The sequence below is a fragment of the Stegostoma tigrinum genome, chromosome 26 (assembly GCF_030684315.1).
Source record: "Stegostoma tigrinum isolate sSteTig4 chromosome 26, sSteTig4.hap1, whole genome shotgun sequence".
NCBI lineage: Eukaryota > Metazoa > Chordata > Chondrichthyes > Orectolobiformes > Stegostomatidae > Stegostoma > Stegostoma tigrinum.
The window spans coordinates 34,737,674-34,755,427 of NC_081379.1; the positions used below are offsets into that span (position 1 = coordinate 34,737,674).

The 17,754-nt window shown below is 38.7% G+C and overlaps 1 protein-coding gene across 1 annotated transcript in view; it reads left to right on the top strand.

Moving 5' to 3' along the window:
* Window positions 1–6,118: 6,118 nt before the first annotated feature.
* The window catches only part of ksr2 (kinase suppressor of ras 2), a 304,655-nt gene continuing 293,019 nt past the window's right edge, over window positions 6,119–17,754 (top strand). The window contains exon 1 of the mRNA XM_048555715.2: window positions 6,119–6,515. Coding sequence (XP_048411672.1) covers window positions 6,339–6,515 — 177 coding nt within the window. The 5' untranslated portion in view covers window positions 6,119–6,338. The remainder of the gene's footprint in view (window positions 6,516–17,754) is intronic.

Below are 17,754 nucleotides of genomic sequence, written 5' to 3' on the forward strand. Positions count from 1 at the left end.
CAGAGAAAATTTGGCTGTTGCCTAGTCACAAGGTGTCAAATGACACAGATAGAGATGAAAAGAAACATTCAGAAAGTCAGTTAGTTAATTTGTGTCTATAGGTACTGGAGAGTGGGGACCGCATTGTGAAGCCAGTAAGAAAACTATTCAGAAAATTGCTGGATGCTCAGTATATTGAAAACCTATCTGCTTAATATGAAAGTGCTCAGAAGGCAGCAAGAAGAAAGATTCAGAAATCAGTTACAGCTATGTCAGCTGAGGTGAAAGCTTTAGTATGGAGAGAATGGTGATTGTCCTCTGAGTGTCTGAGTTTGATGTTGTGGTAACAGGATCTTTCTTTCTGATATCTGTACTGAGAGGTTTCAAACAGTTCTTGCATAGTGTAACACAGATTGTGTGTCTTTTTGCGTAATACACTATTATGTTATTTCATTACAGGTTTTATATGGCAGCCTCATCTGAATATGTTCAGTGATTGACCTCCATAATAAATACAGAGGAAAAATAAAACATAGACTATCAAGCCACAATGGTCCTTACCATGTAAACTGTCCTGGTCCTTTACCTATTTTTGAATAGACAGGTTATATTTGCTACTTAACAGGCCAATTGAACCTATCCTGAATTTAACGAGTTTTGGAAAGTTAAGTCTGGCACATCTACTACTTCATTGACTTCATCCTTTAAGAGCCTAGGATGAAGTCCATAAGGACCTGGAGATTCACAGACCCTCCACTCCAACAGTTTGGTCAGTGCTGCTTCCCTAGTGATTATAATTTCAACAAACTCCACATTTCTTTCAATCTCCTGATTTATACATATACTGAGCTGTGCTTTTATCCTTGATAATGAAGACAGAAGCAAAACATGTATTCATTACATCTGTCATTTCCTTATCATCCCAATGAACTCCCAATTTTCACTCTCTAGAAGACTAACACTTTAGTTTTTTTTTCCTTTTTAGATACCTGTAGAAAATCTGCCTGTTTTTAAATTTCTGAGTACTTTCCTTTCACACTCGAATTGAATCATTCCAATTAACCTTTAATTCATTCTCTGCTGTAATTTATGTTTTAATCAGCCATCAAATGGGCTACCCACATTTAAGCAGTTATATGCGTTTTCCTTATTATTGATGCTTCTATAACTTCTTTAGTTAACCGCAGAAGTTTGGTCTTGAAATTTTTCTTTGTTGTAGGAATGTGCTTATTCAGAGACTTCTGAAATGTCCCTTCAAATGTCTGTAGTTGCTTCCCTACTGGCCTATCTTCTGTCTTAACATTCCATTTCAATTCAGCTAGCTCAGCTTTCATGTCCACATGTCCCTTTTCAAAATTCAACTCTTAAATTCATTCTTCTCCATTTTAATTTTTATGTAAAATTCAATAATATAACGATTGCTGCTGCCAAGTAGTGCTTAATCTTGACATATTATGGAATTTCCCCATCTAGGATAGCCTCCTCTGGTTGGTTCCAGAACCTGCTGTTCCAATAAATAGTTGCAAACCCATTCTATATTCCATAAACCTCTTCATTACCAGTTTGATTTTTCTATTTATACATAGATTAAAAACAATCATAATTAATGCCATCCCTAATCACAAGCACTCAATATTTCATCGTGGATGTTTTGTCTTATATTGTGGTTACTGTTTGGGGATCTGTAGATTAGCCCACAAGTGACTTATTTTCCCTAATATTTCTCAGATTCAGCCAAACCAAATCCACACCTATTCCCCTGAGCCAAAGCTATCTTTAACAATTGAATCAATACTTTGATTAGGAATAGTACACTTCTGCGTAACATTGCATTCTTCTTGAATACCGTAATTTTCAATAATCTGAAACCAATGCTTGTCAACCTGCAGCCACATTTCCAAAGTGGCTTTCAGATCATATTTATTCACTTCAATGTGCACTCTCAACTCATTTAATTTGTTATTACACATATTCAAGTATAGAACATTTAGATTTTTTGTTATCTTTGCAGCACCTTGTCCTAACTACAAGTATAATATTGGGTTTTCCCTCTCCTTCTCCATTCTTGCCTTGATTTTTGAGGTTATTATTTTGTTTAACTGCCACAACTCTACCCTTGATTTGTTACATTTACCGAAGCCTGATCCCTCACTGCCCTGGCCCTCACATCCTTAGTTATGTGAGCACACCAGATCCAGCATGATCCAGGTATGGACCATCTTAGCAATACAAATCCCACTTTTCCCCAGTACTGGTGGCAGTGTTCCATGGACTGGAATCCATTGTTTCCACACTAGTCTTTGAGTCACACATTCACTTCTATAATTTTGTTCATTTTTTGCTACTTTTCATGTGGTTTGGGAAATAATCCAGATATTATCATCTTTAAAGTTCTGCTTTGTAATTTAGCATCTAACTTCTCATACTCCCTTAGCAGAACCTCTTTTTAATTCTACTTATGCCAAGTAGTAGTCTAAAGGATTACTAAATCCTCGCTCCCACTGTAATTTTTTTTCTCCAGAGCAGGTATCTTGAACCCTGGCACTTCAGAAAATACAGTCAATGACAGTCATGCTCATTGTTGCATAGAAAAGTGTATGACCCTTCAGTATCCTGTCCTCAACTATCACTATGTTATTTTTCTTCTCCTCTCTTAAATGGCTTCCTATACCATGATGCTGTAGCCATTTAATGCATTCATCCTGCTGTCCTCCGTCATTCAAAAATAGCTAAGAAAACCCTAAACCTGTTACACAATGGCAAAGGTTGAGACTCCAGCTCACCAGGTCCCTTACCTGCCTCACTTTCAGTCACACTGTCCTGTCCCTGACTTCTGACTTAATCAGAAGGTCACCTCTTGAATAAACTATCCAAGGAACTTTCCCTGTCCCTGATATGATGCAGCGCCTGAAGCTCACCTTCCAGCTCAATAACTGAATTGAAGTTCATGCAGCCACAGCACTTATTGCAGATGAGTTAACCCTGGATCGTATTAGCACTCAGAAGTTCCTTGTATTCTGCAATTACAGTACAACATTAGCTCTGCCACATCTAAAGTGTTAGTTAATTAGTGATTGCTAATTAACTCATTTATAATTAAGACATTATAATTCTCCCCGTGTCTGCGTGGGTTTCCTCCGGGTGCTCCGGTTTCCTCCCACAGTCCAAAGATGTGCAGGCTAGGTGGATTGGCCATGCTAAATTGCCCGTAGTGTTCAAGGGAGTGTGGGTTATATGGGGATGCGTCTCGATGGGATGCTTCAAGTGGCGGTGTGGACTTGTTGGGCCGAAGGGCCTGCTTCCACACTGTAGGGAATCTAATCTAATCTCCTAAAAAGTATTAACCCTGCCAGTAAACTTTGCAAACAGTGACAAAACAATACAATACTTACAATTCTACTCATTTGTGCTGCTTAAACTATGAAATCAACTGCTGTAGGGTGAAAAGTAATAAAAAGACCTCTTCCCCACGCTTCACCAAGCTCCCAACTAAACATAGATAATGGGAACTGCAGATGCTGGAGAATCCAAGATAATAAAGTGTGAAGCTGGATGAACACAGCAGGCCAAGCAGCATCTCAGGAGCACAAAAGCTGATGTTTCGGGTCTAGACCCTTCATCAGAGCTCTGTCTCATGCAGACAAAAACTGCCCCACATTGACTGTGTTTCTTTACTTACCTCTATGTGGCACTGCATAAATCTAAAATTGTATAAAACTATCTGTTCTAGCCAAGTCATATATCTCCTCTGCTTACTTGAAAGAGAAAAAGATACATGTAGTGCAACAAGAAAACTAATAGAGCAACCATAGGAAGACTACTCAGACTATTTGAAACAAATCAAGTGTATTATTTCATAGTAGAAAGTGGAATTAGTTTATCATTCTCCACACTATGTGACACTTGTGCAGCTTATCTATTTATGTTAGAAGTATGTGGAAGAAACATATTTACTTATTTAACAACAATTGGTAAGGAAATTTGTGAAGGAAACTAATCAGTAATAGTTAAATTCACCAAATTTTCATTTTGTCTATAATTTTAAAAGTCTTGACAGTTAAGTCTAGTATCAGCAAAATTGATTGTTATGCTGTTGATTTTCTTTCTAATATTCCAACAAGTTCATAAATGTTATTTATGGTAGTGATCTCCTGCATTAACTAGTTAAACACTTTATGAAATAAACTGCAAATCACTCAGAGGTTAATTTCAACAAGAAATGGGAAATAAGTACCGATCTGTGATTCCAACATTTCCAGCACATTCCGTTTTTAATTTCTTTCAGTGACTAAATGCAGACATCTTTCACATCCAAGCACCCATTCCATGTAACTATGTAACTTCTGCCATTGTAAGGAATGTCATATAAGTTTCAATGGTGTGTTATAAAGACATACAAGGCTAGATATTTAATGTTTATGGTTAAAAATAAATTGGGTATACTATTGTAAATAGTAGCAGAGTAGCACAACCCCACTAGTCTGTAAAAAAAAAATTGTGATAAAGTGATCTCATTACTGAAAACTTAAGACAGTTATAATGAAAGAAGACTATTTGTCCATTCTATAATATGGACAAATAATACACATTTTAACCATTAGAGGGAATAGTCTGCAAAAATCTGGTCTTGGTTTCAAAAATAAACACTTGGATAGCCAGAATAAACACCAATCTACCAATGGCACATGTTAGGAAGGTACTTGTCGCGTTCAAATATCTAATAAAAAATCCTTTTGAAAAACGGACCTTAATAAAACACAGAAATGATAGATGTCCTTCCAGATCGAGTCAGTTTTGCAACCTGATTTATAGAAATAACTATTTAGGTTTGTCCTTGTTCACTAAAAATATCATAGTAGTAGAAAAATTATTGATAAACAAGGGACATATTACTGGAACTAAGATTTACGCCCTGACCTTTTAGTAGTCAATATTGATTTCAATTTCTATTTGCTATTTTTGAATTGTGATGTTAATGCAACAATACTTACGATTTAGGCTTATTGTGCATTTCCTGTTTGAAAACTAAACTTTTTAGGATTTTTTTTACAGTTTATTTCTGCTTTGTTCCCACTCAGCTATCTTTTTTTATCACATAGTTAGTGAACACAACATCAACTACTGATCTAGGTATCCAATACGATAAAGGGAAAGTAAACCCTCTAATCTCACTTGATGTTTGTTAAGTTCAAACTTGTACACAATAACTTTGCACTTATAACCAAAGTCAAATATGCTTATATTTGTCTCATAAATGACATTATGTCACATAATGATATTTATGTCTCATTATTTATGTAGGTATATATACCAACGGGGTTTCACTCAAACCTTGTGTATAAATACAATTATAAAATTATATATAATTATTTATAAATATATTTATGTCATAAATATCATTTATGTCTCTCAGTATTGTAGGATGCATTTACATTACATGCTTAGTGTTGATGTAATGCAGTTTCCACTTGATGCACTGAATACTGACGCTAATCAGAATTAAATACAATAAAGAATGAAAGCCTAGCATGATTCTAAATTGATGCTTTTTGAAGGAGGACATTTCAGTTTTCTTGCAATCAGCAGCAGGCTAGACCTTTGTAATCAGAGGCCCCTGCTCTGAACTTTCACCACAGCAACGGTGATGGGAAATGAAATACAACCCTCTTCCCCCTTATTTAAGTATAAACGTTCGCATAGCGTCAATCGCACCTTTCGAATGGCCACCTTTCAGTTCAAATTCTACCGGTTCGTTCTCAGTTATCATTAGTGAGCGTCATGAACATATTTTGATTTTAGAACAGTTGCAGAATGTACTAACGAATCTCAAAAAGCGGCAAGAAATTTCCATTAGTCGCTGGGTTTTTATTGTGATGTGGCCACACATTGAAATCTCCGCCAGCATATTTTACGAGTGAAGAATTTTGCATTGGTGGTCAAGGTGCAAATTGTGGCAGATTGAACTGAAGTGAACAACAGCCTACACCGACAGTGAACTTTCTTCTGCTGCTGTTTTCAGAGCTTTTTGCAACAATTTCAATCGCGCATCTATCTCGCGAGAGCTGGCGCACTGCCTCCCTCCCTTTGATTGACAACCAAGATGTCGGTGGAGAAAGAGCTCCCCGGTGCAAGCTGTTGGGAACGGCGACAAAAAACACCTGCAGCAGTAGCGCGCAGCTCTTCGTAGCATCAGCAGCACAAGCTGTTTTATTGAGCAAGGCCACTGTCTCCAGTCCGTTTCTATCCAGCCGCATGGAGCCAATTTGAAACACATCTTCAATCCATTCAAGATTTATTATTCAACATTGCTGCTCTATAATAAAATATTTCTTTTTCTCAATTTCAATTGATTTCCAGCCATGGATGAAGACAATACGGCAAAGAGCGAAGAACAGCAGCTAACTTTGCAGAAAGCATTACAGCAATGTGAATTGGTCCAAAATATGATAGACATCAGCATCTCAAGTCTGGAAGGGTTAAGGACTAAATGTGCCACATCAAATGACCTCACGCAAAAAGAAATAAGAACGCTGGAGGTAAGGAAAATAACGATAACAATGAATTGACATATTCCCCCCTCCTCTTCACCCCCACCCCCCAAATTTGCTTGTATCCGCATTGAATTTTAAATAAAATGATGTAAGCTTGATATCTAAAGAAGGCTGCATGCGTTTTAGGTGACTGCTGTATTTTGTTTATATACAATGGTGTTTGCAGTGTTATAAATTAAGGAGCTGCAGCAGAATGAAGCGAGTCTGCGCATTCTGCAGGTGGTGGAAAGGTGGTGGGTTCTGTGTTAAAAATGTTGGGATTATTCATTTATTTATTTACGCTCATTTGGAAATAACTGAATACATGACATTTCGAGAAATCCTGAGTTGCATGTTTTGCATCGATGGTTCTTGATAAGGATGTGATACCAGCTGAATAATAAAGACGCTGATTTAAGAGAACTGACACTTATTATCTACGTGCGGCTCAGTATGAATTGCAAAGCGTTACATGGCCATAATGAATTATATATGGTAAGATATTTATGGGGCTCCTTGTCCGTTTACGGACCTGTCATTAACGGATAGAGATGTTAGCTCCCTGACGTCTTTCCATATCTAATACACATCGTGTCTAGGACCAGTCACACTGATGGTGCCTCCGTAGGTGGGGAATTTTTCGGCTCTTAACTTCACAGGGATTCAAATGACTGCGCTGTTAAAGTCTGACTTATTTCTGTACTTCTGAATCATAATGGTCGGTTCAAGTTTATGCTCGTTTTAAGTTGTGAACTGAAATGCTTCAAAATTCTCATTAAAAATACACGATTTTCATTCTAAAGACCGGTTTAAAGATTAACTTTAGGCTTTCTACAAATGATTATTCTCGAAATACAGACATGCAGGTAGCACCTGGAATGGAAATTAACGTTTTATTTTCAGACCAGCGTATTGATGTTCTCACTCGCATTATCTTGGGGACTACATATAATATTGCAGATTGCATGTTCCTGAAGCCTGCACCAATATTTGACGCGGATTGCTTTACAGTATTTCCAGCAGTGCTACATTTCTGGGCATACATTTCTGCGCTTTGTCATGCTGGAGAAAGGTACTTGATAGCAACAAAGCAACGGTAGCGTTAAACGTAATTCCAGAAAGTGCATCAGTCTGGATGTTGAAGTTTCCCAAGGTACGCAGAGGTTAACACAACGCCTGGCTCCTCGTTTGACTGGCGACACCTACCGTTCACCCTGCATCCTGAAGAAGCTGCAAAACAGCATTGAGCTTCTGGGCACAACCGTCCGAATGAAATCCTGGATAGCGCGTCATGACTTGAAAGCAATTTCATTGTAATAATCTGCAAAATTAACTATCTGAACTAACCTGTGGAAGGCGATAGGCATTAATTGACTTGAACTGTTCCTGTTACACCTCTTACCCGAAGGACGGGAACATGACTGACCAGAAATTGATAACTTGTTTCGTACCTTAAACCTAAATAATTATTTTTCTGATTGATAAATTCATATATTTAATATCAGGTGTTACAAAGCAATTAGAAACGCTATTTTTCCACGTTAGATTTCGTTGAAAGAAAATACCTTGTTAGACTTGGATTTGTTGTCTTAAAAATGCAGTGTATTTGAAAATTAAGCTTACCAAATCTTGTATTGGACCCCTCATTAATCTTAAATTATCATAGTCTTATATCAGTACAAATACATCTGGAAATATCATCTTTATATTTCAGAAAACAGTAACAGGTGAAAAGTATTTTGCTGAACTATTGTTGATGAGCTAGGAGCAAATTACTGCAGATACTGGAATCTGAACTGAAACCAAAAATGCTGGAGATCACAGCGGGTCAGGCAGCCGTTAGAGAGCAGGTTGACGTTTTGAGTCGACATCACTTCTTCAGCTCTGAAGACTCATCTAGTGTCGGAACGTCAGCTTGCTTTCTCTCCATGGATGCTACCTGACCCACTGTGATCGCTAGTAGCTTCTATTGTTTTCAGTGTTGAAAATGAGCTGTTAAGGTTGGGGTAGTTTTGAAACTGTTCGCTAAACAGTCAGCAATCTTTTTATTTCCACTTTTGGTCAACAGTAGCAGAAGCGATGAGAAAGTTCAGGAATTAATGGTAGTTGACCTAAAACGTGGAGTATGTAACAATTTTCCACATGCAAATTAAAGCATTTGCTGCTCGTTACTTCGAACCTCGACTGTGAGAGCCTTCCCTTAAGGCTTGAATGTGTAATAAAATGCGGTTAGAAGCAAGTTGTGTTGCCCACGCTTTTTTAAAAAAAACTTTGTAGCCGAAGTTCCCAACCTCGTATCAGGCAGATATGTATGTGAGTTAAAATGATGCAATAAGGCTACGTCCTGTCACAGTTCCAATGGCATACAACCTTTAAAGAATGTCAAATTGCAATAGAGAGCTACTCTACGATAAATTAGCACGACAGCCCGATCACAGAGCTTTAAATATTGCCATCATTTTAAGATGTTCTAAGAGCATTGTTTTGCATCCTTCTAAGATTTCCAGTGTCAGGTGTAAAATTGGGTCCTAACTGGCTATTTTCATGTGGCTTGCAGGGCCACATAGAATTAGTGCCAACGAAGTGCTATCATTCTTATGGATAGGTGGACATGCAGATCAAAATTATAATTAATGTGTTACTCTTATTTAGTGTGATGTAGTAGCCCATAGGCATTGTGTATTAGGGTGACAATTCATTGTGCCCCAGAGGAATAAGATATGAGTGCCTTCACAGTGACTTTGCAGGTGTTTCCACAGGCAGGGATGGGAACAATCCAGGTTAATTCTGTTATATATTTTAAACAAGGGAACAGGGGATGTAGAAGAGTGCATGCTTGGTTATCTCAAAATTATTGCAACTTTGCAGCTCTTCCTTGAGGCTTTTCTCTGCCTGGTTGATCTGCAGCACGATGCTGGAAAAATAAACGTTTTTATTTGAAACTTCCATCTCATTGAGGAAGCTTCATGCCAATTCATGTCCAATATCCTTTTTAAACAAAAAACTCTGCTCACATTTTGACAACTGTCAAATTCCACCACAACAATCTCCAACATTCTGAAGCAACCAACGTTCTTTAAAAAAAAGCCTGTGCCAGACACTGAACAAAAAGTTACTTCACCCTATCTTCCGATGTTAATGGATACATTTTAAAAAGTCTGTTTTCTACGTCCTCACCTTTGACAAAAAACATGCACTTCTTCTTTGAGCCGTGCTCTATCTACGTGTGAGGTTTTGTTAAAAATCAGCTCATTTGAAACTAACAAACGGGGTCCAAACATTGCCTTTTCCCACCTTCTGTGATGGTGCTAAGTTATATACATAAAATCTTGTTGGCAAACTCAGAACAGATTGTGTGCTGACCCCCTTAATGTGATGTGGTAAGATCAAAAACAAAAAGGGGTGAGAAACTAAACAAAAATTAATTTAGTTGTACAGAACTTGAGTACTTGATATACATTTTGTTGCAGTTTTTGGGGTAGCACAGTGGCTCAGTGGCTTATATTGCTGCCCCATAGTGCCAGAGAACTGGGTTCCGTCCTAACCTTGGGTGACTGTGTGGAGTTTGCACATTTTCCCTGTACCTGTGTTGGTTTCCTCCCACAGCCCAAAGGTGTGCGGGTTAGGTAGATTGGCTGTGCTAAACTGCCCATGTTGTCCAGGGATGTGAAGGTTAGGTGGATTAGCCATGGGAAATGCGGGGTTACAGGGACAGAGTAGGGGTCTGGGTCTCAGTGGAATACTTTTTGGAGGATTGCTATGAACTAAGTGGGCTGAATAGCCCACTTCGCTGTAGGGATTCTGTGATTCAAGTTGCACTCATTAGACAATTTGCAAGAACACCATCAAAGGAGGAAATCAACATTTATATTGCATGAGAGGAGGGTGCTGAGTGATTGGCAAATGGACTTTGATGGATAAATGTGTTACCATGCAGAATGCAGCAATTAACGTTAATTGGCTGTTAGCTGCTAGCGTTTGGATAGATTTTAATAAAATAAAACAAAGAACTGCAGATGCTGGAGTTCTGAAACAAAAACAAAAATTGATGGTGAAACTGAGCAGTCTGGCAGAGTCTTTAGGAAGGAAGTAAAGTTAATGTTTTGAATCTGGTGACTGTGAGCCTGACCGGCTGAATTTCTGTTTTTGTTTCTGGCAAGTTGACTCGGATTGTAATAATTTGTAATTTATTTGACCCTGGGGATTTGATACATGTTTGTGACTTTGCAGTATGGTGCTTTCTTTCTTTAGGGAAGTTCCACACAGTGTACGTGCACAAGAAATTTCAAAATTAGTAACACTGATACTTGAATCGGTTTTAGGCTACATGAAAAAGTGCATAAAAAGAAGTACCTGAGCGTTGCTCTTCCCTCCCCATCACTACACAGTGTACCTATGAGTTCTGAGAAATAAACCATTAAGTCTCAAACATCACTAATTTGAGCAATGTCCACCTTTTGAGACAATCCATCTCTTGACTTTTATCATCTAAATTATGTGACTTGTTGATTTCAAAGTGTCTGAATTATTCTTAACTGGCCACTTCTATTGACAATGGGATGTGGAAGATTTTTAGTGTTGACCAGATCTCTAGGTCTTCATCATTCAGATCAATCTCCTACCTGCTGCGTTCACTGTTTAACATACATGTACTCATGTTCTTTAGTTTTATTGGATTGCTGCCTCTTTTGTACTGTACCTGGTATATCTGCTGTTCCCTAAAAAACTCTCCTCCATTCCTCCATGTTACATTCAGACTCCATCACAGTCCCTGGGCATGAACTGTCTCACTAGCAGGTCAGAACCTACAGAGGTGGCATCTAGTAGCACCAGGTCAGACATACACAAGGAAACTTCCAGTTGATTATGATCCACCAATCCTCCTTCAGCTGATGAATCAGTACCCTTAAACATCACTTGGAAGAAGTTCTGACACTAGTATTGGCAAAGAATTTATTCCAGGACAGAGACTTGAATGTCCATGAAGAATGAATTAGTAACACCAGTGCTCTGCTGTCCAAGCTGGCCTAACCCTGGAAAATGTAGCTGCTGTACTAGATCTACAACAGTTGGTGGGGAAAACAAGTAAAAGGGAATAAACTGCGTGAGGTTTACTAGATTGTCACCTGAACTGAGCAGGTTTTCTCACTAGGAAAGATTGGATAGGCTAGGTTTGCTTTCACTGGAATTTAGAAATGTGGGGAGTGATTTGCTTGAGGTTTGTAGGATCCTGAATTGTCCTGACAAAGTAGATGTGGAAGGATTGTTTCCTTTTGCATGTGAATCTCAATCTAAGGGTTACTGTTTTAAAGTTTGAGGTCAGACATTTTTTTCTGTTAATGAGTTATGTGACATTGAACTGTGCCTCGGGTGGTGGAGATGGGATTATTGAATATTTTTAAGGCCGAGGTAAATTGATTCCGTTGCCTAACAAAAATTGCCTAACAAAGATTATCACAGGTAGATGAGAATATGGGATTCCAACACAAACATACCATCATTGATCTTATTAAATGGCAGGGCAGGCTTGAAGAGCTGAAGGATTGACTGCTACTTCTGATGTTCAACAGAGCTTGTCTTCACCACTCTTCCCGTCACTGATGCACCTGTCCAGAAAGTATTGGTAGGAGTGACTTCTGGACAGTTTTTGTACAGATTATTCATACTGAGCATAAGTTTCATTGAGGGTGCGATGTATTTCAGTGACACAGTTTTTCGTAATTGACGAGTTGGTAGTCTGTGCAAGCTGTGAGATGAGGTGGTAAGGTTTGCTGCTAAATGTGTGAGCGTCAGGTGAAGTTACAAATGTTACATTTGAGGCAAGATTAATAGTAGCTGAGTGACAGATGTGTGCTGCATTGAGCTGTGTGTGAGGCTAATAGTGCAGTTGAAGGAATATAGCACTGGTTTACATGAAGATACGTTTACTCGCCTTGTTCACTTTTGTGAGTGCATGGCTGAATGGTATCGATTCAGGACAGGTCTAGCTGCTCAAAACTGTGCTTTTGTGAGGCATTGTGGGACACCGTAAGTAGCAGAAACATATTCAAACATAATTTTTAACTTCAGAGCTTGACATATCCTTCAATCAATTATTACCATCAAGCCAGTGGGTCAGCCATGGCTCAAGAGTGTAGGAGAGCATACCTCAAAATGAGATGGCAACCTGATGAAGTTACAACAAATGGCTAAATGCATGCTAAACAGTAAACAGCAGGGCAATAATAAGGTTTGATAATAATCTTGTGAAGTTCCTTGAGTTGTTTTAATAATCCACTATATAAATGCAACAGGCTATCCTACAAAAGTCACTCCTACGTCAAAATGAATTAAAAAAAATTGGACATCAGCTGCGAAAAGGGAGGGGCTATTACATCCATACACAGCCAGAACTATTCCAATAACAAATACAACTGTTGCAAGCAGAAGAAGCAAGCACAATGTGATGATCGAGCCTGTATCAAACTGGAAGAGATACCTTACTACACTGTAGCTTACATATGGTACATTGATGACTTTGGGTCAATTACAAATCCTTTATGGGCGGAAGCATGAAATCATACCTAAAAGTTCCCTTCGCAAAACTTTGCCGTCCATTCACCTACCCCCTTGGCTCCTAATCAGGTAACATTTTGATTTAAAAATTCTCAGCCTTATTATCAAATACCTTTAAGGCTTTCCCACGAGTTTCTGAAGAAGTTGTCTTGGTTTCAAAACATTAACCCTCTCTTTCTACAACATGCTGCCATATTTGGCTAGTTTCTCCAGAACTGGCTGTCGTAATTTCAGATTGCCAGCAACAAACTCAGCAGCACTTTGCTTTTTTTTAATTCCATGGCTTTTCTATTCTTGTTTCTGTAACGTCCAACAGGCCACAACCTTTTGAGATATTTGCACAGATTTTATTCTGGTGCCATGTGCATCCCTGAATTCAATCACTTCATCATTGGTGGCCAGGTGCTCCGTTGTCTAGGCCTGGGCTCTTCAGTAAATTCCCACACATCTCTACTTCTCAGCCTTACTTTCCTACTTATGGCCACTTCTTAAAACCCACTTCTTTATTAAGCTTGTGGTCGTCTGACCTACTGTTTTGCTCTTAGGTTCTGTGACCTCTTGTTTTAGATATTTCCAATCAACCTGTTCAGAGATGTGATTACGTCCCACTCAAGCAGGTAGAACTTAAATCTGCACCTCTTGGTCCAGAGGTAGGGACACTGTCAATGTGCTACGAGAGTCCTCTTATTTTCTTTTTATCTTGTAGCATCTTGGAATGTTTAATAATGCTATAGTTACTATGCAGATATAAGTTGTTGATATTTTTAAACAATATTTCCACTACCTGAGCCACTCTGAAAGAGCCCTGGATTATTCAGCAGAACATTGGTCAAGGTTCATGGAAGTCTGTTGCAAAGTATACAATCACACCATAATATCTGTTTTGCCTTTGCTAGAACAGCTGAGGAAGAACATGAAAGGTGACCAGCCCCATTCTGTCTGGGAGATCTGTAATCAATTAATCCAACTGAGATACCAATAAATGCAAGCCTAAATTCTCATTTTCCAACAATACCCAGTCCTTCTTTCTGTCATTGATCATCATAGTGTCCATTTGGCCATAATGCAATTATTAAAGTCACCTGAAGATAAATATTCCAAGTCAAATCTATAGATCAAAGCATGCCATATTACATACTTGAGTTAACTAATCACCTTTATGTGCTTCTTTAGTGTTAGTCTACCCTATGCTGTTGTCTGGCCTTCTGCTTCTGCAGGCTGCCATTCTATTTGCTGTCAAGGCTGCTGACTTTTCATTGTGGAAGCTCAGATGGTCTTGCAGGATGACTCGAAGAAGGTTTGAATATAAAAACTCTGTCTGAACATCAGCTCCAGCAGTCTGTACCTGTTGACTGTAGAAGCAATAACAGGCAATGGTGAAGTGGCCGTGATATTTGAATGAATGCTGTCAACCTGGGAAGACCAGCTCTGTTGCACCATTGTCACTCATCCAGGATGACACTTCAGCTGTCATATGGCAGTGTTATAAAGTGGAGATTGACTCCCCTCTGAGAATTAAAACTGAAACACCCAAAGAGGAGCACCTCATCTTATAATCTTTAAGTAGAGTATGAAAAGTGGTGCAACCTGTCTTTCAGCAACTTCTAGTGGATGAATGAAATAAACTTCTGACACTCACTTTAAAATCAAGAAGTAACTATTTATTTATCTAATCCTAATAGTGAACAAATTAACTACAGTATTAACAAACCAAATAAACCCCTTCTAACAACTAACTCTTCCTGAATAAAGCAAGATTCCAATGGTACGCTATTCTAATAAATACAAATCATACTTACGTAAAATAAAAAAAATTAATCTCTTGAAATTTAATCTCTTGAAATAAGGTTATGTGCCTTCTGGAATGTTCTGCGCCTTCTCCTTTGAATGTTCTGTCAGGAATGCGTTCTCCATTGAATTTTCTGTCAGGAATATTAACTAGCCGTGCTGTACCTTTGATTCAGATGGTGCTTTCTGTAAGACTTAGAGAAAACTGTGAGAGTCAGTGATTCTGTCTTGAGAACTTTTAAACCTGGCAGATGACAGTTCACTGTCCTGTCTTTGTCCAACTGCCCATTTCTCTTCTACCCTTGATGACATATCAATTTCTTACAAGAGGTTTGGTTCTACGTTGCCAACACCATCAGGTTTAAATTTAATTGGTTTTTTGGTATCTAAGTACCTGGTTCAAATTGATTGGCTAAACTCAAGACTTGTTGTCTTGATGACAAACAAAACTGCTGCTTTGGCCTGTTAACTTTACAGCCTGTTGATTCAGATGTTTCAATTTGAGTGCTGTCTATGCTATGGCAAATATTCAAGCTGCTCACAGACGTCCTTTTTAAATCTCTAAGCATGGAGAAAAGGACATCATCTTTTAAAGGGACCGCACATTGCTTTCCTCCGAGCATTTTACAAACACAAATATTTTACAAACACTGAATTCTAACATCCTGCCTCCTAAACCACAAGTACTACCTAACTTCGCAACAACAGTTTGGTGACAGATTTCTGGACAGTCACAAGCCCCTTTGAGTACTGTTATCCACTGTTTTGTTGGCAGCAGCCTGAGTGTTTGTGGCAGAAAGCTGAGTTTGAGTGAAAACAATCTTAACTTATGTGGCAGTTTGACAGAGCATATGGTTGCCCGTGAGTGCAGTGGAAACTCCACAAGGCAAGGGAACAGGTTAAAAGTAAGAGGTTTGTTCTTACCCCATAAGAAGGTTGTAAATCGGAAAAGATTGTGGCATAAGGGGAAAGTGGAATTTGATAAGGAGGTATCGCTGTGAGAATACAATCAGCTTCAATGTTTTAGGCCCTGTTTTTGGCCACAACTGAAGTCATGGCCATTCCACTGATGGAGAGATTCATCTCTTCCATTTAGTAAGAATGTTAGCTGTGCTTATCCCCTCTCTTTTGGATGCTTCTGTCTCTGATTATGCCTTGTCTTGCAAGAGAGCAAGAAAAATCTGTCACTGAGTGTAACATAGTGTTTTTGGTGATGCTGTTCTGGACCAGACCAAACCCCCTGCAAATATATCAAGGGGATAGCTAAGGTTTTGGAGTAGATTTGTAGCTCAGGTTGTGAGCGTTGAGGTTGGTTGGATCGTCGAGCTGGGTTGTTATTCCACATGGGGATATTAAGGGGATAGCCTAGGCCCGCACTTTTATCTTATTTAAAGGCAAGTGTAAGATGCTGTGTTCCAGTGCAAATCGATTGGTCACGCTACTCAGTTTAAGCAAAACAGACTTTATTCTTCTGCCAACTTAATATACAACCAAATGAGTGAAGAATTGGTATAACTTTATCCCTGTTGAAAAACTTAACAGAATAATAGATTGTTTAACTACTAAACAGAGACTGTTCCAAAATAATAACATCCAATAAACATAAACTTGTCAAAAATAAAATCAGTAAAACAGAATGTCTCATATGTGATTCTGGCAGCAGAGAGAGAGTATTCCAGCTTTTTAGCTGTGACCAAGAGAGATGTAACAGCTTTCACAACCATCTTCAAACCCAAATAACTACTGAAAGCTAAACTAAAACCTTGGGTCTTAGTGGGGGGTCTGACCCCACCCATTCATGCTGCTTCTACTATTCCAACTTAAAAAAAACTAAGGCCTTATAAGCCATTTATTTAATTGGCTTTGAATAGACTGCTCGGTACCTCTGTCTTAAAATTTCTCTTAAAAGAACCAGGACAAAATACACCTCTTAAAGATGTAGTATTGTGGTATTCGAGATTGACTGGCTGGTGGTGTGTGTAAGGTGTAAGATGTAGGGATGACGCGTGCAGCTAAACATAAAGATGAGGTGAAGATGTGACTATTATATTTAAAACATGATTGACAGTAATTATCAGTACTTGAGTGATAACGGTGTGGTGCATGGAGCAGTGTGTGAGGCTGGTGATGCAGTTGGCAGAATACAGCCCATGAAGATGCAATTCTTCACCTTGATCACTTTTCTGAGGTCATTGAGTTTCTTGAGGCCCTCCAGCCAAGTCCTTGGAGTGGAGTCCTGGCAATCTTGTCTTACTGTCACCAGAATGTTTGTTTGCCCCTTACTACCTGAATTGATGTTATTTCTCTTCATCTCCACCTGCATCGCCAAGGCTGTCTGTGTAGTGTAATACTATCTTTGAGCACTGTCATGTTGTGCTATTCTGTGTCCCCCTCAGCTGAAAATTACTATTGGAGTAATTTTGACCACTTGCACAATCAAAATGAATGTCCCTTTTAAGAGATGCAAGCTGCCTTTAAGTAGAAGAAGCTAGCTTTGAAGTCCTCCTGGCCTCAGCTACGTTTACAACCGTCACTCAGGCATGCAGCTTCTCAACAAGATGCTAAGCCGTACACTACGCTCATTTAAATCAACAGGCATTTGACTTGCTTTGAACGCAATGGTCATAGATTCAATGTGCATCATAATTTCCTTGCTAGCTTTCGGGGACATTGAATTTCACAGCCCCAAACTCCATTTTCATTTCTGAGCTGTTTTGACATAGTGCTCAAAATAAAATTTTGGCTGCTGGGTTTTTCATTACACTCGGAGTTGCTATGAAAACCTAGCACATCAGATGTTAGAAATTCGCATATTGGTAAAATAACAAGCTACCAGTTTCACTAAGTTTATCACTGATTATAATGTGTTGCTGAACTCTTTTTCTTTTTAAATTTTCTGTTG